Below are 24,919 nucleotides of genomic sequence, written 5' to 3'. Positions count from 1 at the left end.
TCCATCCACCAGATGCCCTCAGACTTTCCCTCATTTCCCCGTCACCTGACCGCCCCACCCATCTACACACCTGTTCCCTCTTTCCTCATCAGCCCTGCAGATATTTAGCCGGCACCTTTACACTCACTCCAGTTGGCCAGTTTGTCAACGTTACAATTGCAATCTGTTGTCTGTTACCTAAAAACCTGGATTTTAAAATGTGTTACCTACCTGTTTGAATGTCTGCCTGATCTTTGGATTTTGGATTCCCTTGCCTGCCTTGTGATTTCCATCTCTGCCAGTAAGCCCATATATACCTTTTATTAAATCAGTGAATTGCTCCTGTCTGCCGGCTTTGTCTGCGTTTGGGTCATAACAGATACTCAAGATGCTCAAACTAAGGAAATAAAGAAAGTTAAATCTGTTTTGTACTTTAAGGAAACATCATGACAGCTGATGGTTTGAAACTTATGTTGTGTAAGTGAGGACACCCACTACATACATGATACCTGCTTAGAATCAGCATAGTATGAAATTACTACATTCCCCTCGTTCGTTATGTAGAACCAAAAGAGTATCATATAACATGTTAATATTAAAATGACAAAAACACATGATTTTTTTATATATATATTTTGATTCCCAGTTAAACTTTTCATAATGACCTGTAATATAAAGTTTTAAAAAATATTTCTTATGGCAATTTTGCTATTTTCTAATGTTGTTTTCGACATTGATTGATCGATCGATAAATGACAAAATATATCTTTAAAACTTTGGTTTGAATATATTATAAAAGAATGTAGAATAGAATTAGATTCTTTTTTTTTGTTATTTAATTCAAAGATTTTTGCTGGCAAGAGTAGATATCCAGTTTTGATGTGTCCCTTTTAAAATAGATGGAGCAATTAAAAAAAAAAGCTAAAATAATAATAATAAATAAACACATTTATCTGATCCTCTATATCTTACAAAACTGACATTTTAAAAGTAAAATTTGCATCAAAATGTTGCACAGATTGAATGGCAATGACGTGTATTTATACTTCTAACTACAGTTTTCAGTGTTTTGTACTCTTTTTGAAGATTCCCAGCTTTTATTGTACTTCTTTATTTATTATTTATTAGTTTATTTGACAGGGACAATACATAGGCATTGTTACACTTAATTAAAGTGCAACCGATGCAACGTATATAGGAGTTCTAGCCATAGCTAATTTGCAGAGCTCGTCCCTGGTTAGGCTTTTAAGAAAAAGAAAATAAATTTAAAAAAATACAGAATAGCACATCATACATAAAATCACATAATACAACATCGTACATTACAATCAATTTACATATGTGTGTTCCCAATCAATAATCAGTGATCACAGGTTTATATTTTTGACACTGAAAGCAAAAATAAATACAATTTTGACTGTAGGCCTGTTACTTATTTTATATACTTACATTGTGGTGTTGCTACTTTTATTTAAGTTAATGATCTAAGTACTTTGGGTACTGCAATTTCAACCAATCAATCAATACTTTTATTGTTATGTCAACCCACAGTTGATTGGAATTTGTTTCGGTGCAGTGCTCATTAAAAACAGACAAAAGCACACACACACACGCACGCACACACACACACACACACACACACACACACAAACATATATATATATATATATATATATATATATATATATAGTGTACATAGAAGACAACCACATACATTTATACAATCATTCAAACCAATAAAATCCTAAAATGCTAAAATACTGTGAAGAGCCTTAAGGCATTGTGCTATTGCAACTTCCCCTAAAGTGTCTAGTGAAAGCTTTCCTAAAGTGTGTGTTGGCTGGAGCTTCATTGCAAAGAGCCTATTTATTTATTTATTTTTTAATTTTTAATTTTTAATTTTTTTAAATTTAAATATGTAAAGAATTTTGACAATGACGCTTTTATTTTGAAAAAATCCAAGAGCCAAGGAGCGACAGGAAGTTGTGATTTTGTTGCTGTTACCTGAAGTGAACTCTCTTTCGGGAAACCAGCAGACAGTCGCAGAAGTCTCTGTAGCTCCAAACCAGGTGAGTTCTTTGCACATAAAAAACACAATTACTTCATGACTTTATAATGAGACAACCTGTTTATTGACTCTGAACTGTTTTTTATGGATGTTTTATTTATGGTGATCTTGTTTTTATGGTCTGAGAGGAGATTATGGTTTTAATTGAATTTAATTTACCATTTCAAACACTTAGTGTGTATGTTGTTGTTGATCAGCATTCAAGATCTTGGCTTTACATTTTTATGAAAGCTTTTATTCGGGCCTAACCTACTTACATTCCCTTTTTTTTTTTTAGGATAGACAAGGAAGTGCATCACTTTCTGGGAAACTGAAACCTAAAACCGGTTTGTGAACCTAAAACCTGCACACTCACAATGCACCTTTTCACAATTGTAATATTTCATATAAAATGGTTGTTGTTGCAGCTTTGAATGATATTTATTCTGCGACTCCTCAAATTTCAGTGTGGTCAAGGCAGCTGCTACTTTGTTTTACGGTGCGTCTTTATTCTTGGCATTACGGTAAAGAGCGTGTCTTCAAAATAAAAGCACCGTTCTGATGAACGTGATGGGACATTTCAGATTTATTCAAGAGGTCACTCAGTCTGTCAATAACAAATGAATGCATGAATAAATGATTAAACAAATAAATACATAAATAAGTAAAAATAAATGAATAAATACTGAATGAAATGCTAATGAATGATAATTTAAAAGAAAAACAACCACCTCCAAAATGTAGGTCAGAGACAAATGTTATTCCAATTGTGTAAATACTTAGTCAAACTTAATATTAAATAATACATTTCCAAAGATTGATCTAACTTCTAAATTACAGCATACATTTATATAATGTATTTAGACCTCTTGAATGAATCTGAAATGTCCCATCACATTCATCAGAAAGGTGCTTTTATTTTGAAGTCAATTCCTACTCGCTCTTACCGTAATGCCTAGAATAAACACGCACCGCAAACCAATGTGGGGGCTGGTTTGACCGCATTCAATTACTTCTCTTATTGTCATTTACAGTAATCTCTGCTCTGGGAGGAGGGACGTCATAAAAAATAATCTGATTTGGCAACTAAAGCAGCTAGACCATGTTTAGACTTATTTAGTTTCTATTTTATAAGGAACAATACATACAGTATAATCTAGGGATTACTGTAATTGATGATTGTTTTCATTATTGATTAATCTGTTGATTATATTCTGAATTAACGGATTAATTGTTTGATCCATAAAAGGTCAGAAAATAGTGAAAATCAGGTGTGTTTTGTCTGACCAAAAATATTCAGTTTATAATAATAAAAAACTCTGAAAATCAACAAATCATCACACATGAGAAGTTGGAACCAGAATATCTTTGGCATTTTGTCTTATAAAAGGGCAAACTATTAATCAATTATCAAAATAGTTGTCAATTAGCTTTAATCGCTCTTATATAATCATACTGTTTCTTCTGGTTCTTGACAGTATTAAACTGCAACTGACAGGATTAATATGTTGCTTTGTTTTGTGTCTCTTTGTAGGTGTTTTGTGTCTTTTTGGTTGTTTTGCTTCTTTTTGCGGTTGTTTAACATTTTTTCCTCGTTGTTTTGTGTCCCATTGTGGTTAAGTGTCTTTTTATAGTTGTTTTCTGTGTCTTTTTAGTGGTGGGCGGGGGAGTGGCAGTAGCTCAGTCCATAGGGACAGTCCGAGGGTCGCTGCTTCAAGTCCCCACATGGACCAAGTACTGAGTGTGAACTGGTAGCTGGAGAGATGCCAGTTTGCCTCTTGGGCACTGTCGAGGTGCCCTTGAGAAATGTCAAACCCCCTCTCGCTCTGACATATCTCCACTAATGCATGTGTGTGTATTTCGGGCCTGTGTGTACTGTGTAAAAAAATAACAGAGTGAAAAAAATTGAAATTCCCCTCGGGGATTAATAAAGTACCTTTCTTCTTCTTCTTCTTGTGTCTCCTTGTGGTTGTTTAGTGTCTCTTTTTGGTTGTTTAGTGTCTCTTTGTAGTTGTCTTGTGTGTCTTTGTAGTTGTTTTGTGTCATTGTAGTTGTTTTACTTTCCAACAAGAAATGATCACAGTCGCTTCGTACAGAGACTCTGGTCCAGGGCCTAGGCTTGTAACCATCAGGCCTGTTCAGTAATCCATCCATGATACTAACAAGTACCAACTACCTATAACCTTCTCACTATGGTTGTAGGGCGGCACCGGGCCACCCGTCTGGACCTGCTCCTGTTCATAGGGTTATTTATCGATACCTGTGAGTTATCGTTTACTTTTGCAGGCTGAGATTTGAAGACAGTTACACTTTCTCTTCCACACACATACAAAATACCAAGAGCTTCACGCTCGGGTCGATTGAAAGTTCTTCTCAGTTTCTTTCCGATATGTTTTTATTACTTTAATTCTCCGATCTACCTCTTTGAGTGTTGTTTGTTCTGTGATGTGTGTGTCACTTGGCTGCTGTAACACTGCAAATCCCCCACTTAGATTGATATGTACTCCATCTATCCAGCCATCCTTCCCAATATCTCCATGTCATGTTGCAGGTGTGAGAGATGGCCATCACTGTTGTCAGAGAAAAGGGAGTGACTGTGATCACCATGGCGACTGACAGTGAGAGCAAGGTACCGCCGCTGTGTCAAATCCTCAAGACTCTCTTCTACAGTCCCGTGTGCTGCTCATTGAACAGGAAAATGACGCGGAGCAATGCAATTACAGCTCTTGGGGTGAGATAAATTAAAGTGTATTTAGTCATGTGCAGTAATAAGTGGTGGTTTTTAAGTTGTTCAAGTATAAAACAACTGGATCTAATTGTTTTGAATCTTTTACAGACTATACAGATCATGGTGGGCCTGTTCAATATCGGACTTGGGCCGGGACGAACAAGCCTACATCCTGGGGATTTTGCCCATTTGGGAGTTGCTTACTGGCTGGGTGGCGTGGTAAAATATGTTTTGTATTGTGTTGATATTACCAAGAGAGCATATTAATTTATTTTACTATATAGTACAATGGCAAAAGCATGAATTTTCCTGATGTTTTTATAATATTTTACCAAACAGAACTTTTAAAAATGCATTCAAATGATTTATTGGCTGGAGGATTTCATAAAAGGATAACGACATCTACTGATTCTCGAGAATAACATTGCTTTATGAGAAATAATTCATGGAAATATTACTGCTTCTACATAGGTTTTTGATTTATTTTTCTTATCTTATGTCCTCTCTTCAGTTCATCTTAACTGGAATCGTGTCCCTCGTTGCCGACCGGTGCCCCTGCTCTTGCTTGGTAAGTAAAGACTAAAGGCCCTTTCAGACATGCATCCCTTTATGTTATTATGGGTGATGGGAATTTAACAATCTGGTCTCATGTCTGAATAAACACCCTGGTCACTTTTATGTTCTGCCTTCTATGATCATTGTCATGAAGTTAAAAGCTCAATCATCATCTGTTGAATAGACACTCTGCAAGAACCAATTTTTGGGGTTATTTATTGTCATTGTACAACACGGGGTTGCGCAACAAAATGCATGGCAGTTAAGGTTAGGCATTGACCTTAAATAGTTAAGGTTAGGCATTGACCTTGAATAGTTAAGGTTAGCCATTGAAATCGAATAGTTAAGGTTAGGGATTGACCTTGAATAGTTAAGGTTAGGCATTGGTCTTGAGTAGTTAAGGTTAGGCATTGACCTCGAGAAGTTAAGGTAAGGCATTGACCTCGAGAAGTTAAGGTAAGGCATTGACCTCGAATAGTTAAGGTTAGGCATTTGCCTTGAGTAGTTAAGGTTAGGCATTGACCTCGAATAGTTAAGGTTAGGCATTGACCTTGAATAGTTAAGGTTAGGCATTGACATTGAATAGTTAAGGTTAGGCATTGACCTCGAGAAGTTAAGGTAAGGCATTGACCTCGAATAGTTAAGGTTAGGCATTGGTCTTGAGTAGTTAAGGTTAGGCATTGACCTTGAATAGTTAACGTTAGGCATTGACCTCGAGTAGTTAAGGTTAGGCATTGGCCTTGAGTAGTTAAGGTTAGGCATTGACCTCGAATAGTTAAGGTTAGGCATTGACCTCGAGAAGTTAAGGTAAGGCATTTGCCTTGAGTAGTTAAGGTTAGGCATTGACCTCGAATAGTTAAGGTTAGGCATTGACCTCGAATAGTTAAGGTTAGGCATTTGCCTTGAGTAGTTAAGGTAAGGCATTGACCTCGAATAGTTAAGGTTAGGCATTTGCCTTGAGTAGTTAAGGTTAGGCATTGACCTCGAATAGTTAAGGTTAGGCATTGACCTCGAATAGTTAAGGTTAGGCATTGATATCGAATAGTTAAGGTTAGGCATTGACCTTGAATAGTTAAGGTTAGGTATTGACATCGAATAGTTAAGGTTAGGCATTGACCTTGAATAGTTAAGGTTAGGCATTGACATCGAATAGTTAAGGTTAGGCATTGACCTTGAATAGTTAAGGTTAGGTATTGACCTTGAGTAGTTAAGGTTAGGCATTGACCTTGAGTAATTAAGGTTAGGACAGGTTGTCAAGCAGCGAGTCTCGCCACAGTTTTCGCAACTTGGGAGTCACCTTCTAGACATGATCGTTTTTCACTAGCCAAACATCCCAATTAATATCACAGTTAACATGAATTACGGATGCATATTGCTAACCAAGCTAGTGGTAGCGTTAACTGGTAATTAACCAGCTAACGGTACCTGACCCCGCTGGGCTGGTAACCTACAGTATGTAACCTCCCCAGCTCCATCCTCTCATCCAAATATGGTCACTTCTGGCTCCAAAAAAACAAGATGGCAACGGCCAAAATGCCAAAATCGAGGCTTCAAAACTATAATCCACGAACCAATGGGTGACGTCACGAAGGCTACGTCCACTTATTTCATACAGTCTGTGATCGTGCCAGTATTGTGGCTCTTTCCGTAAATGTCCTCATGTCTGAATGAAGCCCTAAGCAACCAATGTTATGTATTCCATATCTGAGAAGGACTTAAATAAATGTGTAAAAACGTACACTGGGAAGTCAAAAGATTAATGGAGTCTTTCCTTTCAGGTGGGCTTTGCTGTGTTGTTGAACATAGTTGGATCTATCATCGCCATGCTTGGCATCGGGCTGTATTTACACGACATTCAAGATTTCTCTTCTATCAGTCTTTGTGATGACACCTACGGTCAGCGTAGTTCTCAGGACGACTGCAGAAGTGTGGAGTACTTTTTCAAGGTAAGCATCCAGAAGGATTAAGCAGTTTTTATGCTGTATTTTTCTTATTGTCAACAAACCCCTTAAAAAAGAACCGTCAACATGTTAGTGTCTGTCTGTGGCATAATCTGCTCAAAATTGATCCTAATCTCTCGTTTTACACAAACTTCCTGCAGTTATTGCGTTGCTAATTGTACAGTTTAACAGTTGTTCTGTTCTGGTATGGAATATAATATAAAATATGTCACTTAGTCAGGGCTCATCACTTTACTCAATGATAGAAAAGGGGTCACAGTGCAGGAATCTCTGTATTGCATTGGTTTGTACATCGTAAGTCATTAATATTCATAATTTAAAGTGAAGTTTAAATCCTCTTTGAATCAAATTGAATTCTTTCTTTTTTATTTCTTGTCTCTGTCAGCGTTTGATGAAAGCCATGGACATTACTATGATGGTCCTGGTCAGTCTCCAGCTGTTTGCCAGCATCACCATTTGTGTTCTGGGCTTCAGGGCTGTGTGCAACCCGAGGAAGGAAGAGGTATGAACCAAGGCAAACACAACCAAGCACAATCTAAGTAAAATAGTGATCAGTAGTACTTGCAGTAGTATTCATGGTTGCTGCTAGACTACCAACATCAGTAGCGTTAGTAATGGCAGTAGTTGTAGTAGGGATGTCACGAGAACCGATACTTCGGTACCAAGTCGATGCCCAAATTCTAAAAACGTGGCGGTACTCTTTTTCTACAGTACCGAAGGTACCGTACGATGCCTGTAATGGTCATTGGTAGGGATGTGATGGTGAGGAAAATTTCCCACCAGTTAATAAACTTGTGACAACACCGGTGTTACCGATTACACCGGACATTTTACAAGAAAGATTACGGTCAATATGTGCAGAGCGCTGACTCTGATCTGTACCGTCGAGTGGCGGTGTGTCTGGCCTCTCCGGTAGCGCTTTTGCTGCGGGGGTCTACCTGGCACCGCTGCTCCATGCACACCGGCTGTGAAGGCTCCATCCACCTCGCGGCGATAACCTCATTAACGTTATGGGTCCCTTACAGCATTGAGATTAAACGTGAAGTATTGCCAAATAGGTGCGTTTGCTTTTCACTTCGACAACAAATCCTCTGCCATTTCTCGGTCTGTCAACTCTCTCGTCCCGTGTGTGACAACTGCTGCTCTGAGATGACGGATCAGATGCATTCACGGTCAGTATGTGGCGTCCGTCATCCGACGATCGATTGACTGATATGCCAAAATGAACGAAATGGGTAAATTCTTTTTGATTTATTACTTAAAGGCTATATACCTCTGTTTTTTGTAATGTTCAAATGTTTTTAATAAAAGAGTGCATGTTGAATTACATGGGATTTATTGTTGTTTTTTTTGTACCGTGGTATCGAATTGGGTATCGAGAATCGTGGAAACTGGTATTGGTATCGACTATTAGATTTCTGGTATCGTGACATCCCTAAGTTGTAGTAGGTGCACAGTATGTGCTAACAGCTAGATTAGTGCTTGTAGTGTTAGTACAACATGAGTAACACTATAAACTTAACTGAACTTTATGTTGTTACTTTATGAAAGTTTCCTTTGTTGTGTGTCAGCAGGGTGGCGGAGATGATGAGATGTACCAGCCAATTTTGAAGGAAGTCCCCATGACCAGTCCTGGTGCTTAAAACCAATCAAATCATCATTCATCCAAACCATAGACCGTATATATAGATGGACGACACGTCTCCACTTCCTCCCACTGTACACAAGTGAAGCCAAAATATCCCGGTTAGGAATGACGTCATTTGGAGCCAGAGTCTGCGCAGTAGTGATCGGTGGGTGGAGCCGCGGTATCGAGCTCACCCGCCCGAACCAATCATGAGCCGAGCACGGCCGCAGCGTGTCAGCGAGAGAGTCTCACAGCTGTGACGTCACCTCCTTTTTATAGCATCAAATAACTAATTAAAATCAAACTTATCAGAAATATGAACACTTGAACATACCAAACCATCTTTTGGAAAAATTAATTTGACGTGTACTTTAACTTTTTAGTTTGGCTCATGTCCCATCCATTAACATGGAGCGGGTGGGATTTATGATCTATACCGCAGCCGGCCACCAGGGGGCGATCCAGATGTTTTGGCTTCACTTTTGGGGAGCTGTCATGTCGTCCATCTTTATATACAGTCTGTGATCCAATCTCAGAGATGATGATGTATGACAAGCAATGCGTCATTGTAATCCTTTAATATATCAGCTTAACATAATCAAAACTGCTTTTTATCACAAATACACCACAATTTTATGCTAAAGAGAAAAATCCGTCCATAGTCTGGCACAATGTGATTTTAAAAATGTTTTAAAATCTATATTTTTTTAGGGCTGTCAATTGATTAAAAAATTGAATCACGTGATTGTCTATGATTAATTGCAAATTAAAGGGAGATTTATCAAGTATTTAATACTCTTATCAACATGGGAGTGGGTAAATATGCTGCTTTATGCAAATGTATGTATATATTTATTACTGGAAATCAATTAACAACACAAAACAATGACGAATATTGTCCAGAAACCCTCACAGGTACTTCGTTTATCATAAAAATATATGCTCAAATCATAACAGCTGTCAGTGTGTCAGTGTGTCAGTGTGCTGACTTGACTATAACTTGCCCAAAACTGCATGTGATTATCATAAAGTGGGCATGTCTGTAATGGGGAGACTCGTGGGTACCCATAGAACCCGTTTTCATCCACATATCTTGAGGTCAGAGGTCAAGGGACCCCTTTGAAAATGGCCATGCCAGTTTTTCCTCGGCAAAATTTAGTACAAGTTTGGAGCGTTATTTAGCCTCCTTCACTACAAGCTAGTATGACATGGATTCGTTAGATTTTCTAGTTTCATATGATACCAGTATCTTCACTCTAGCTTTAAAACTGAGCCCGCTAAAAATGCAAGTTGTGTCAATGCGTTAAAGAAATTAGTGGCGTTAAAAGGATTTTGCGTTAACGTGTTATTCTCGCGTTAACTTTGACAGCCGTAAAATTATCAGCTTCTGAATTATGTTTTTAAAGTAAACCTAATTGAAGAAAGGTAAAAATGGTGACATTGTGTTTGAGTTTTTCAAATTTAATCTCTGCAGATAAAAGGAAAATTATCAGCATGGATGCCATAGCTGTGGGTATCAAGGAGGTCAGGAGAGGTCAAGAAGCCACAGGCTTATACAAAGGACCTCTCCCGAACCCAGGAGAAGAAAAACAATAACCAAAAAGGAAGAAAGAACTAAACTAACAACAACAAGCACACAAAATGTGCAGAAAAACTAACCAAACAGTGGAAAACAATCCAGTAACAACAAAGTAATACATACAAAAAAAACAGTACAGAAAAAAAGAAAATATATCTAAACATATCAAAAGATAATTAGACATCATGAATTAAATGTGATAATTTCCTTTTAAAATGTTTTTAAGGATAACAAACTCTTGATAACGTGTATTTTGGTGTTCCATATTTGTACACCACGATATCTGAGGGAGTACTGGCCATGTTCTGGTGAAGATGATTAACCTGTCTAGTATTATGTGAATGCATTTGAGAATTAGATTTAAAGAAGTTTACTTCATTTCCTCAACCTGTGATGACATTAATTTGCCACTAGGTGGTGTTCATTCTCTTAAATTCACATGCATACCTGGGCCTTACCTGCCGGGTTTTTCCTTAGTTGTGCACCTTACTGTGTTTATTATTTTGAGAAGGGAGCAAGCTCAACTTTATGCAGCATTGATATTGATTAATATTGATGATATAGGTTTTAATCCTTGAAAAGGAATATTGAATATTGGTCAAATGTCAATGCATTATTTGTGACAGCTAAATACAATTTATTTTTTCATATATCTTTCTACATTTTCAGCCTTTAAACTTTGGTGATAATTTTGGGTAAAATGAGAAGAATGTTGGAGAAGACAAAGCATGAAATGTAATTCAAGGCAAATATTATTATTATAGGACTTGCAACAACTCAAAGTGCGGGAAAATCATAAAGAACGCTGGTTCATGGAATCTTATTTATCCTTAAAAATTAAAACAAAAATAGAATTTATTTAAACTAACATCAGTTTGTTATGGCTGAGATGAGGACTAGAGCCCGTCTGCAGATGAAGTGGACCAGACGGCCTTGTATGGGATATTATCTTTGTTCAGCTGTTTCTCATTCCTTAAGTATTTCTATTACACTTATTTGTATTTCTACTAATTTTGGATAAATTGACAGTGTCATTCCGGTGCCAAATTAGTTTCAGATTGAGCTTTAAACTGGTTTGAAATGTATTTATTTTACAGATCTGGTGCAAGACTGATTTTCATAAGACTTCATTCAGAGTTTAGCTGACAATGTAAGACAATCTGAGGTTACTGTAGCCATATGGAGTGTATTGTAATAGATGGATTAAGACAGAATCTAGCTGTAAAGTACTCTTTAATCACCTCTAAATAACACAATGCGTCCAGCTAGCACACCAAAGCCATGTGACTTCATTACATTGTTTATATGTTGCTTTGGTTCAGTCAATCCAGCTTTCTTTTCAAAAGATACAACCCCTGATTTTGTAGTATAGCACTCTACTACTTTACAAACTGTGAAACACTGAGCTGAGAGGAAATTGTGGAATTCAGGGATGCTATTAGAAGCTAAACAGATTCTTTAATGTGTTTTTAACCTCCTGCATGCATGACATGACAGTTTTCTCAGAACAGGAGCAGTAGAGATCTCTACATTCACAAATGCGTGAACATGACGGAGGCACCTGTCTTATTTTTGTGTGTTTCTGTTCTCATTCAAATTACAGCAGGTGCCTCGAATGTACTTGTTGAGTCATGTTGCATTCCTGCTGCACAACACAGTTACACACACAAACACACACAGAGTGGCTTAAGGCAGAGCCACAGGTATGTCTGTGTTTTTCATGTATTATCAATCCTGAATGATGAGGTGTAAGACGTCTGCGTAACCTGTGTTTAAAGGCACAGCTCCCAGGGCCAAAGTCAAAACTCAGGATGCTTATATTGACATTATACTGAGCACCCTCATTACCACCACTCAGGTGCCCTTGAGCCCTTAGCTTAACAGTACATGTGAAATTCATGTTTTCATACATGTAATATATTTATTTGTGAAATATCATACAGTATTTTACATGAACATGAACTGTCCAAATACCTCACATGCATATATGTGAGTTCATCACATGAGAAATGTGAAGTTTCACTTTAGATATTACGTGTTCAAATTGTTGATTCCACATGTGATGTCTTACATCTCACTCGTGAGATATCCAAAAATCACAAGCACCAATATGATGTGAATTTATCACGTTTGAAATGTACAAAAGCCAAACGCCTATATGGGAATTTTTCACATGTGAAATGGTATTCAGCACGTTCTCATCCCAACTCGTCATATACCGCCGCAGAGTCACGCCCCTTTGGCGTCACTTTAGGATTAGGCAACAAAACCGCTGTCGTTAGGTTTAGGAAAGAACTACATGGTTGGGCTTAAAGGCCCGGACACACTAACCAGACATCAAAGAACTAGCTGCGACGAAGGCCGACTTTTGAGTCGCCACATGTCAACTTTGTCTCTGCAAAAAAAAAATGCTGCACTCGAACACACCGCAAAGATTACAGCCAACGGCCAGTTAGCTCGTACGTTCTGCGCCTGCGTGAGAGGCAATAACTCTCCACACCAGCAGGCGGCGGTGGTCTGTATTCATCATCCAAAAAGGGAAACCATAAGACCGAGGACGGCAGATATACAAGCTGTCGTTATGATACGTGCATGAAACAAAGCGGCGTTTGCGACCATTTTCCCACCACTCTCACTCACCACTTAGCTTCATTCCAGACGGCCATGTTGCTGTGAAAATATCCGTGAATGATCAGATGAAGATGAAAAATGAGAAGAGCCTTCTGTGTGTGTCCTCTTGACTTTACTCGTTGGCTCGCGTTCCTCACGTCCGTTATGTCTTTTTCACTTGTTAAGACTACGTCACCACACTCCTGGTGCACTTTCCCTGAGCGTTTACTGTTGCCATGGATAGGTTTATCTTATAGTTTATTGAACGCCTTGTGAGTTTAGTTCCGCCGCTAAGGGGTGCCGTTAGCGGCGGTATCGAACACCGATGGCTGTGACAAAGCCCCAGTGTTTGGCACCCAGGGAATGAGAATGGGCTGGATCAACTTTTTAAATGTGATAAATAAACGTGTTTATTTATTTATTTTAAAGGGGCGTTAGCAGTTTTCCTGTAAAAGAAAGTCTTACATATAAAAGGTTCCAAAATTAACTGAACTTTTAACGATTTTTTCACCTTTATTAGACAGATGACAGCGTACAGGCAGACTGGAAATGGGAGGAGAGAAAGAGAGAGGGGTATGACATGCAACAAAGGTCCCAGGGCTGGAGTTGAACCCGGGACGTTACGGGTTTATGGTATGCGCCGTAACCATTCATCTACTGAGGAGCTCCACAGTTTCTTCTTTCTAACTGTTTGTTTTGCTGCGTAATGGGAGAGAAACCAGTCAGACGTTATTTTAAATACTGAAGAGGTGGAGAATGATGAAGGCTGAAGGCTTTGTATAGTTTGTGCTGGTGTCATTGTTTGTTATTATATTGCAAAACAGACATTGGAGTCACTGCTCACACAGTGTTTATAAGGCAAGAGGTATGAAAGGATCTGAAAGATGCCTCAGGTTACATTTTGAAAACAATACCAGACCTAAGTGTACCACCCTAAAGCTCCACAGGAGGGGATTTTCTTTGACACACAGTCAGATAGCAGTACCATGTAAGCTTGTTGGGTCTTGCCCGGACGTTGGTATGTGAGGAGGGAGGACAGAGGATCATTGTAACGAGGGTGAGGAAGGGGGACCAGGAGGTGTTGATGGACAACACGGTGACATGGACAGAGATTAGAAGTCAAGAAGTTTGTGGTTTTAGAGTATTTTTCTCTCACAAATTCTTCATGGCTCTCAGTTTACTTGATGCGGAAGTCATAAAATTGGCATTAATAAAGTGACCCCAATAAATAACTTTAAAACTGAATTAATGGATTTTTGGCCACATCTGCGCTGCGACATATTATCACTCAAAAACCAAAACAATTGATACACTGATGATGTAAAGATATTGAGTATTAAGTGTAGCCAATTTCAAAAATCTATAGAAAAAATAAACTAATAATTGGCACCATGTGATCCAGCAAGGTTTTTTTTTCTTTGAGAAATCTGTTGCGGATCAAATTAATGACGGTTTTCTATAAGATATCTGGATATCTTTTAATTCAACACAGAAAAAAGATCATTTTTAATGTTGATCACCAAATTTTTGACTCATCAAGAGCAGCATTATCCATTAAAGCTAAAAGCTAACTTCTCTAATGCTCCACTTTTCCCCACTGTCAAACAACATCAAAAGCTGCAACTTGCACTGCCCTTCTGACATATTGTTTTAATTTTAGGGAATATATCTACAGAAAGGAACACTTCTCAGATAATGCACATACTTTGGAAAGCAACTCTTCAAGATTATAAAAAACAATTACACATGGGTACATTTTCTGGCCTATGACAACATTTGAAGTAAAAAATAATTAGTAAAAACATGTCATCCCTACCACTGATAGAACACTTAACTGAAAGCTATTATAAGTCTGGATGTAAACTGCAGTAGTTGAGCCACAAAGAAGTCCTTCAAAGAAGGATCAAGGATTCAAACATCAGCTCTACGTGGGAGCATATTAGCAACTTCCTAACTTCATTTGGTTTTCTTTGAAGTCTCATTCACGTCGTTCAACAGACTATTTCAGGTTTCTCATGATAGAAACAGAAGGCAACCTCTGGATCTGAAAAGTGAAGCCAATGCTGAAGTGCCTTAAACTTGCATTCTTTCTACCAGCCAGCAGGGGGCGACTCCTCTGGTTGCAAAAGTCAGATTGTATAGAAGTCTATGAGAAAATGAGTCTACTTCTCTCTTGATTTATTACCTCAGTAAACATTGTAAACATGAGTTTATAGTCTCAAACACTAGTTTCAAGTCTTCTTCAATACAGCATGGTGTTCATTTAGTAAATTATGGTCCCATTTAGAGTCAAATAGACCATAAAGCAGGGGATAATTTAGGGCGTGGCTACCTTGTGATTGACAGGTCGTAACCGCGGCGTTGACCGGATTGGGAGTTGTCCGTGATTTCATATTACAACTTTAACCCTTTCACAGTGTGTTTTCAGTTTATCAAAGTTAATTAGAACATTTTTGTCGCCTAAAAATGTCTTATTCAGCGTTCGGTTGTACTTAGCTCCACCCTCTCGTGTCACTTCTGGTTGCAAAAAAACAAGATGGCAACGGCCAAAATGCCGAACTCGAGGCTTCAAAACGGCAGTCCACAAACCAATGGGTGACGTCACGGTGACAACGTCCACTTCTTATATACAGTATGTGTAGACACCAAACATATTGGTTTCCTAATCTTAAAGTAAGCTGCATTCAGAGCCCTGAGAAGCAGACGATGCCTCTCAGAAAGCTAGCCCCTCCCACGCACCATCTGACCATCCGATTCAATTATGTGACCACTTCTTTTTTTTTTTTTTTTAACCAAAATGACTGCTATTCCCATTGAGACTCAATTACGGCAGAGTTGAGGGTTACACGGAGGTGACGGGTGGCAGCACAATGTATTCCTGCAAAGCGGGCGAATCGTTTCGTTGCCACGTGATGTTTTTCTGCGTTCCTGAGGTCACCTGATGGGCCGGGCTCAATGCAGGTCTGTGTGGCCAAATCATATTCATGGTAGAGTAATTCTGGTCTGATTAAAAGCATCACCTCCCCTATTCGAATGTTTTGTGTCAGCAGCCCCTTTAACCCACCTGGGCGTGGACAGAAACCGGCCTGTAGCAGCCTTCCCATACACAGGGAGAACAGAGCTGAAGGAGCAAAAACTCAAACATGACTCTATTAGTTCTATCGTATTATTTTACTCCTGCACAGAGGTCTTATTTTGTTTCACAGTTTTTTAGTTTCATAAATTTAGATAAATATAGGTTCAAATCCTCATTGGCTCATTGGCAGCGCTACTGACTTTTTTCCTCATTTCTGTGTGTTTTTATGTTAGCTTTTTTAAATTGTTCTCTTTTGGAACAAGTCAATGTTTTGGTGTTGTGCATTATTCTCCCTATAGATCCCATTGACTCCATTAATATTCCCTTAAAGGGACTATTTGTAACTTTCAGAAATGCTTGTTAACAGCGACACCTGTGGCCGTTAAGTCAACAAAAGTCGCGTTTGCTCGCTCTAAATATACCTGAAGGAGCATTGCTCAAAACAGTGAGGCGACACACGTCAGCTAAAACCACAATATCACTCTATATTTCAGCTGCTTGGAAGTAATGTTAGCTGACCAGACGAAGGTCTCTCCATGTATCAATGCTGATCCTAGTGTTGGCTTTTCCTGTCTTAGCCCCGCTGCTTCAGCCCCGGCTAAGGCAGCGGGGCTCCGCAGAGAGTAACGTTACCGTCTCCACCCGGTCGGAGGCGATAATGTTTCTCTCTGCGGAGCCCCGTCACTTCACAAGACACGGAAAACCTCTGTTGGTCTGGAGGAGCTGCAGCAGTTATTTCTGCACAAACGTCCACTGTACATTCACTAGATATTCTCAGAGCTAAACTAACTCTTCTGCAGTGTGGAGTGAGCGCGCGTTCACGTCTAGAGGTGGAGCGAGCAGAGCGAGAACGCGCGCTGTGTGAGTGAAGGCGAGCAGGCAGAGGAGGAGAGACGAGGCCATACGCGAGAGCGCAGGTGTCCCGACCCGGTACATTTATACGCTTAAAAAGTTACAAACAGTCCCTTTAAGGTCAAGGTCAAGGTGTAAAATCATAGAAATTAAAAAAGAATATTTTGGTTCACTCTCAACGTTTTCGTCCGCAACACAGCGCAAAAAAAAAAGTCTTTAAAAACCCACTGTAAACTACCTGCTCAGCAGCGAACAGCAGACAGACACAGTTAGCAGCCAGCTGGTGAACATAGTGGAACATTTATCAGCTAAAGAGACAGATATTTCCCTCAGGAGTTGGTAGAGACCAAAAGCGGAGCTAAAAGAGAGTGAATATTGGGATTACATTCCTCAGATGGCCAGAAACAAATGAATGATAATGTTGCTCCGTATCTGCTGGATGTGTAAATAAGACACTGTTTGCTAAAAAGATTGTCACATCAACTTAATAAAAGATGATGATCTCTTGTCCATTTTCCCCCAAATGGCCAAAATGTTATTGCAGATTTGAAATATATCCAGAATATTCTAAAAGCTCTTCCCATAGTGCAGATGTTTGTCTGTTTTGATCAATATCAGGCTAATTTTCTGTAAGCTTTATTTCTCAAAGTTGCTGATGAAGCAGTTTGCGGGCCTCAGCTCACTGAGCATCGATGCAACTGGGTCACTTTGCCAGTGGAAATTTGGAAAGCACTTGTGAGAGATTCGCTTCGTTAAGAAGCAAAGGGAAAGTTTTAAATCCTCTCTGTCTCAGTCTTGTTCCACTGGCAAATAGGTATCCAGACAACAAGGCCTGTTTCCTCTGTGAGCCAGGTTTGGTAATAGGAGTATTTTTTCCCCGAAATCAAGACTCTCTGATCCCCCAAACTTATGACAAAGTTCCTGCAGTTGATACAGATTTTTTTATATTTTGGATGCTGGCACTGGACAAAATCCCATCTCTTCTTTGGGCTCCTTTTCTCCTGTTATATAAGCGTTAACTCCATGTGTGCTATTCTACATTTTATTCTGCAGCTATTGAATTTCTTTCCGGGTATTTCAGGGTAGCACAGTCGTGTTTCCCTTTTCTTTCTGTTCTCTTCTTTTTCCTATTTTCTAATCTTTTTAGAGTCTGTTGAGACTTGCTGTATACATTTTAAATGACCTTGAACATTATGTAGGAGTAGTTGCAGATTCAGAGAGGACTGTGGCACTAGACCACAGGTTTCCAACCTTTTGGCTTATCATGTTCAGTTCATGAACTAAGCGAAGTCATCTCACAACCCCTTGTCAAAGGTTACTTACTGTATTTCAATGAGTTGTGAGCAAAGAGTTTGCATGTTTTGAATTACTACTGTCCCTAGTTTTTAAAAAGGAAAGAGCAAAGACAAGACTGTACTCTTCTTTGCTAAGTTCTTACCTGTCTTGTGAGCCCTCAGATTGATCTCTAACGCGAGGCGCTCAGCAATGCAAAAGCAGCGTGTAAAACGCTTCACTCTCATTGAAAACAATTACAAAAAGCTGCCCCAGGTTGATAAAAACATGCTCTGTCTGATCAGGGCTTCTCTTTAGCATGTTGGGCAATCCAACACAGGTTGACCAGTTCTCTCTAGTGAACAGGAGAGTAATAAAGCTTTAAAAATACCTCGTTCACTGTAAATTTGATTTATTTGGCTTCCTATCAAGAAAGGTCAGAGGTCACATTTAGCTTGAGTTCCCTGTGTTGACTTCTGTATGTCAACATAGTAAAAATCTAAATGTTGATTCTAGTTTTATACATCCTGTATTATCCATATTGATCTACAGCACTTAGTGATATCTCTTTACTTCTTTACTCTGGTTTTCCTTCCTGTTTTAAGGTGCAGTGTGTAGGATCTGGCGGCACCTAACTGAAACTTCAGCCGTGTGCCAAGCGTCTCGGAGACTTACGGTGACTAATGCAAAAACGTGAACATGCGAATGACTCTCTCTAGAGCCAGTGTTTGGTTTGTCCATTCTGGGCTACTGTAGAAACATGGCGGCCGGCTCTGCGCTATAAACGGCTTATTCTAAGGTAAAAAAACCCAGTTTCAGGTGATTAAACACTAAAGAAAACATACTCATTAATATCATATTCCCTTTATGCCAATAGAAACCCCTAAATGTTACACACTGTTCCTTTAAATGTCCAAGAAATCTCAGTAAAATCTTCATCATCTTTGACCCACTTGTTTTTCTTTGCACTTGTTCATTTCTGTCGCGGCACTTGACCCTCCAGTGCGATGTACTGCCGGGGCCATGAGTCTTTATACGCCGAAGATAGAAAAGCCACAACCACATAATTATAGAGCACTATGGGTGTTTCCCAACTAGCTAACCATAATATCCTTTTTCTCTTCTCTCTTTTTTCCCCCCAGATTTCTCGACAGACCCGTTGGGTGTTAAAATGCCTCGCTCTATGACATCCCGGTGGAGTGGAATTTGATGTGGTACAATATATTTAGCTTTCAAGAGTCAATAAAGTATTAAAGTTAAAGCTTTGTTAGTTTAATGAAGGGGTCTGCAACCTGCGGCTCCGGAGCCACATGCGTCTCTTTAGCTCCTCTCCAGTGGCTCCCTGTGGATTTTTAAAAATGGAAATGAATAACTGTCTTTTATTTATATTTTTATTTTTATTTATCATTGTTGTGGGTCTATGGTACGACGGTACGACAGAGTATTAGGGCCACATTGAGGAAAAAAAATAAATCTGAGATTTCGAGAATAAAGTCATGATATTATAAAGTAATAATTTTACGTGTTATTTTCTTTTTTTCTCGTACAATTATGACTTTATTCTGGAAATCTCTTTAATTTCTTTCCCTCAGTGTGGCCCTAATACTCCGTAGTACATTTGCACTTTGGCCCTCACTGCATTAGTCTCATATACTATATACTTAGACTATAAGCTGTGTTAGCTTCATTACAAATGTTTTGCAGCTCCAGACAGATTTGTATTTATTTTTTTTACCTAAAATGTCTCTTTTGACAGTAAAGGTTGCTGACCCCTGGTGTAATGCATGCACAGGACACCCATTTGGATAAGACGAGTAACCACAAACATTAGCAACCACATCTGTTGTAAGTTGTTGATGTTTTGAATAATAAATGCATGAATAAAACTGCAATTGAGCAGTTTTTGAATGATTTTGCACATTAGAGCTTAACGCAGATAATATACCCACAAAACCATGACCAATTATCTCCAATTATTATATCCCCCCCACAAACAAAAAAGATTGCTTTCAGTCCTGTAACCAGACAGACAGTCAGAGGTTTGTGTGTTATAACAACCAGGCCAACAAAAACAAATGATGTATGACTGAGTTTATTTGGAAGGTTTATTACATTCATTGTGTTGGTGTACCAACAGGATTTAGAATCTAAGACACTGATAACCCAAATATACTGTATGGAAATAGAAATAAACAATACACAAAGAAAGAAGAAAAAAAGACTTACTTAATAACATATAAACATCAACACACAAAGAAAGAAACACAGACTTAGGTAATAATGTATAAGCAATACTTAAACAAAAGAAGAAACGGATTACAGCGGTTTACAATATACAACAAATGATCTAAAACAGTTAAAACAGCCAGTGGTCTTTCTGCAGCGTCTCCAAATACACATTTTGATCAAAATCTCTAGAAAAAAACAAAAACAAAAATCCCAAACCCACGATTTCCATTGTGCAAAATTCATCTATCTGTTTATTCCTATATAGAAGTAAATCCTCCACCTTTGAGCAGGTACAACTTTCCAGTTTGTGTTGCACAACCAAAAAAGACGTGACACAAGAATAGCTATGCTAGGCATCTGTATGTAAACAAAGTGTTGCCATAGCTACGCCTCTGCATGTTCCTGGCAGGGTGTGTAAATAAAGTTTCATAGTTTCACTACAGCTAACGTTGTTTAGGGACTTGTTGCTGGTGCTCTCTTGTGCAGCCAGTAACAAAGGATACTATTATCTGCCAGTCTGTGAAAATATCATTTTCTCTCTCATGGCGTACGCGTCCTCGAGGCGAGGTCACCGCTCATCACCACCAGCAGCAGCACATAATCTCTCTGTATGACAGCTGGATTTTAAATCGACAACTTTCCCAAAACAAACCAACCACGTCCTCCTGACATTTAAACAGCAACAGTAGAAAACAGTTGTAGATCTTACATCAGAATTTCTCGGCAACAGTCAATTGACAGATTATTCCGTTACACGATTGAGCAATTTCATAACAAAAAGAGACAATGGGATATGACACAGCCTAAACGAAGGGGCTGAGCTCTTCTGTCTGTTCTGAGAAATAAACCAAGCACATCTGCATGGGATCAAAAAGGTCATTATTCAAAGTGAAAGAATCTAGTTCATGTTACTTTTTTGTGGAAGTCTGTACACATGACATCTATTTCATGTCTTTCTGTCCTGGGAGAGGGATCCCTCCTGAGGTTTCTTCCTTTTTCCCCCCATTAAAGGTTTTGTTCCTAATCCAAATCGAGGGTCTAAGGACAGACGGTGTCTTCACAGATTGTAAAACCCCTTGAGGCAAATTTGTGATATTGGGCTATACAGTATAAATCAAGCTGACTTGACTTGATGCACGTCTGCAAGAAACTAACAGTAAACATCTTTAGAAAAAGAGACAATAAAAAAGTAAAAAGACTATTAGAGAGGTGCAATTAAGGCACATAGTGTGTAGCATTTCAATACCAAGGCAGCGATACACTCTGTGATTATCCGTGTAAATATGAAGTAACCTATTAGTGACTTTTGAGAGTTTTTCCAGCGTCTAAACCTTCAAGCCGAGTGAACGCAGACGTAGAAGTTCTTGTGATCCCCCCAGTAGTGGAGCTCGTCTTTGAAGCTCCAGGAGCAGGCCAGGTCTTTGCTGGTTTTGACCGTGTGGACCACGCAGGCGCCGGGCAACTTCTCAAACAGGACCTCCGCTACACCCACCACCGTGAGTTTCTTCTGACTCTGGATCAGCTGCTGGATGTGATTCTCATCCACAGGCTCGGCCGAAGAGCTGTAGGACACCCAGACGTTGAGTTTCTCGTCTGTCGAAGGGACCTGGAAGCGGCTCTTCCCTGTCGGGCAGTGGAAATCCTTCTTGTTGGCGAACAGGCCTGAAGGGGACTTGAATATACGCACGGACCAGCCCACCCAGTCGTACTTCTTCTTCAAATGCTCTATGATAGCATCGGCTAGCTGCTGGTTGGTTAAGTTTGACTCGTCTCTCACCAGTCGACGGGAATCCATCTCAGCCTGTTTGGGGAAGCTGACGATGCAGTCTTCAATGACAGCATTCATTTTAGCCTGGACAGTGTTCATCTTCTCACCCCAGTCTTTCAGGAGCGCGTCCTCCTCGTCGTATCCCTTCAGGGCTGCGTGGCCCAAAAGTGCGATGAGCCCGATGCAGAAGAGCTTCTTCAGCCTGGCGCAGAAGTCCTCCACCGGCCGGCGACTTTTCTCCTCGTAGTTCAGGGTGATCTCCAGCACAGATTCCCCAGAGAAGTTATCTCCCGTCACCGAGTTGTAGAGGGTGATCAGGTTTTTGTCACCGCCGGTCTTGGCAAAATGATCCAGGAAAAGCTTCTTCTTGACCTCCCGGAACTTGGGTTTGGCGTTGAGGATGTCCATGTACTTCCTGAACTGGTTAGTGATGTTCTCCTCCACTGGGAAATACACGGCATCCAATCCGCTCTTCTTGATCTCATCGTTGATTCGTTTAATCTCCTCTGAGATCACCTCCAGACGCTCTCGCACCTTCTGAAACTGGTCCTTCATGAACGCGGCCTCTTTGCTTTCCACGTTGTCCAGAGCCAGTTTAACAAGCGGGGCGGCGATGGAGAAAATGGGGAAAAGGTCGCCGGCGATACTGGCCACCACTTCAGCTCCCTGTTCAAACACTTCCATCACAGTCTCCACCATGTCCTTCTTATCCGCTACAAGCTGCTGCAGCTGGCTTGCCATCTTTGCTGACGTCTCGCAGACTGATTCTAACACGAGAAAAACATTGACATGGTTAGAAACTTTAAGCAAGAAAACCTCTTCTAAGTACAAACATACAAGTATAAACTAAATACAAAAGAGGCATAAAGTATCAAACATCACTTTTACCGACAGAAACACGTTTTCTAGGTTTACTTACAGTTCTGTTTCAGTGTTGAAGGACTGCGGCCTGCTCCTTCACTCCTCTTACAACGCAGCAAAAACTGATAAGGAAAGAGAGAAACAGCCAAGTGAGCTTCAGTGCTGGCTGATGGCCACACCCAGTGAGCAATGAGTCAACAATGCTAAGGGAACTCAGCAGTGACGGAAGGCCGGTATGGGCTGAACTGTCTGTATGTTATTTGTGTGTTTACTGTCGGGTGAATCAACCGTTTCATTAAAAGGCTCGATGAGTTTACATTGTGGGCATTATGAGAAGAAGCTGTTATTTATCTTAAACAAGCAATGCAGCATATTTCCCTTAGTGCAGTGTGACTTGTGGAACGTGAAGACAACATGGAGGAGCGCTGACTGACCGTCACTTTTACACTGAGCTCATGTTTATTATGGAGAACTTGCAATGTCATTAAGTAAGAATAATAAATGCCATTATCTCTCCTAACTCCTTGTCAGCCAGCCCGTCTACTATTCTCAAGGAAAATAAGGAACTTTTATGCTTAGAGGAACAGTTTGACATTTTGGGAAATACCCTTAAAGTGGCAGTAGGCAGTATATATTTTTGGCATCTTTGGGCAAAAATTCCATAATAACCTTTCATCATATTGCAATTCAGCTGTTTTGAGAGAAAACTACACTTCTGCACCTCCTCATGGCTCTGTTTTCAGGATTTAAAAAATCTAGTAGGTAGTTTGGCGTTCCTTCAAGAGAATTCACGATGGCGGCGGCGTCACAAACTCTCATTTTACAGCTAAGCCGTGCACTACAAGATGATTCTGAAACATCTGAGGCAAGAAATAGGCATTAACGTAACATAATATTGATTCATATTTGATCAGCGCTGCCTAGTTTGACCGTTTGGACGGAGTTCGCGAGGGATTGACAGCCGGCTCTCATAGACAGCAGATGGACAGCAGACCTCAGATCAGCTCTTACTGCTTGTTTTCCTCCGGTCTGTGAAATCCTGCGGATGCCATTAGGAGCACCGGAGGACACAGAGGAATATGATTTTTTTCAGGTTACCTGTTTCATGTACTACTGTCACCATATAGCGACCGTTTTATAGAAATAACTTTTTTTAATCATATTTGCTCCAATCTGCCTACTTCAGCTTTAAGTTATCAAATAAATGTAGTGGAGTAAAAAATACAATATATGCCTCCAAAATGTAGTAGAGTAGAAGTATAAAGTAGCATTAAATGGAAATACTCAAGTAAAGTAAAAGGACCTCAAAATTGTACAGTACTTGAGTAAATGTACTTCATTACATTCCACCATTCACTTGGAAGGTAAATCATTGTTTTCAATGTCCCTGACATAGTAATACTAAAGGTAAAGCAAGTATTCAGCGATGTTAGGTTATTATTGATATAAAGGAAATAATTTCCTGTCTTGCACTTTGCACTGGAAACCTTATTTAACACAGACACCTCCTCCCAAAGGCCAGGAAACAGAGGAAAAGCTGACTGTAAAGCAAACCAGATTGACTTTCTGGGCATGTTCAGACTTGTCCTTTTGCAGTTTTGCAAATGTGTCATTTGGGTGGAAATCACATTTTGGCCTACTACCTTCACATACCTTCATCGTGTACGCAGCAGCTCGAGCTAATGAAGCTGTCGTCACATGTTTTAATTCAGGTTTCTGTTGTTGTTGTTGTTTTTAAATGTTGGCTGAAGGAGAAGCTGTTTCTCCCTCAGCCA

General features: G+C 39.6%; 2 protein-coding genes across 6 annotated transcripts in view; one reads left to right on the top strand and one right to left on the bottom strand.

Moving 5' to 3' along the window:
* The first annotated feature begins 141 nt into the window (after window positions 1-141).
* LOC141778456 (uncharacterized) lies at window positions 142-9,103 on the top strand. Of its 4 annotated transcripts, none has more exons than XM_074652746.1 (8): window positions 1,959-2,048; window positions 2,325-2,373; window positions 4,578-4,757; window positions 4,863-4,973; window positions 5,266-5,322; window positions 7,088-7,255; window positions 7,656-7,772; window positions 8,845-9,103. In XM_074652746.1, exons 3-8 carry the CDS (start codon window positions 4,587-4,589, stop codon window positions 8,911-8,913), a joined length of 693 nt encoding a protein of 230 aa, XP_074508847.1. In that variant the 5' UTR covers window positions 1,959-2,048; window positions 2,325-2,373; window positions 4,578-4,586; the 3' UTR covers window positions 8,914-9,103. The 4 variants fall into 4 exon arrangements, with proteins under 4 accessions (XP_074508845.1, XP_074508847.1, XP_074508844.1 ...); XM_074652743.1 differs by having other exon boundaries at window positions 8,842-9,103; XM_074652744.1 differs by lacking the exons at window positions 1,959-2,048; window positions 2,325-2,373 and adding an exon at window positions 142-280 and having other exon boundaries at window positions 8,842-9,103.
* Window positions 9,104-20,362: 11,259 nt separating this feature from the next.
* The window catches only part of LOC141778446 (protein rapunzel-like), a 14,329-nt gene continuing 9,772 nt past the window's right edge, over window positions 20,363-24,919 (bottom strand). For both annotated transcript variants that reach the window (XM_074652723.1, XM_074652722.1), the window contains exons 2-3: window positions 23,203-23,266; window positions 20,363-23,050 (exon numbers count right to left, since the gene is read on the bottom strand). In XM_074652723.1, the coding sequence (XP_074508824.1) occupies window positions 21,849-23,024 (1,176 nt within the window). In that variant the 5' untranslated portion in view covers window positions 23,025-23,050; window positions 23,203-23,266 and the 3' untranslated portion in view covers window positions 20,363-21,848. The remainder of the gene's footprint in view (window positions 23,051-23,202; window positions 23,267-24,919) is intronic.

The sequence above is a fragment of the Sebastes fasciatus genome, chromosome 12, assembly GCF_043250625.1.
Source record: "Sebastes fasciatus isolate fSebFas1 chromosome 12, fSebFas1.pri, whole genome shotgun sequence".
Lineage (NCBI taxonomy): Eukaryota > Metazoa > Chordata > Actinopteri > Perciformes > Sebastidae > Sebastes > Sebastes fasciatus.
Note: the sequence above shows the minus strand (reverse complement) of the source record. Positions and strands in the feature narration are given on the sequence as shown.

Coding starts and splice junctions, on each gene's coding strand:
- LOC141778456 (XM_074652744.1), top strand. CDS start 4,587: ATGGCCATCACTGTTGTCAGAGAAAAGGGAGTGACTGTGATCACCATG. Junction 4,974..5,265: donor CTTACTGGCTGGGTGGCGTG/GTAAAATATGTT, acceptor TCCTCTCTTCAG/TTCATCTTAACTGGAATCGT. Junction 5,323..7,087: donor GGTGCCCCTGCTCTTGCTTG/GTAAGTAAAGAC, acceptor CTTTCCTTTCAG/GTGGGCTTTGCTGTGTTGTT.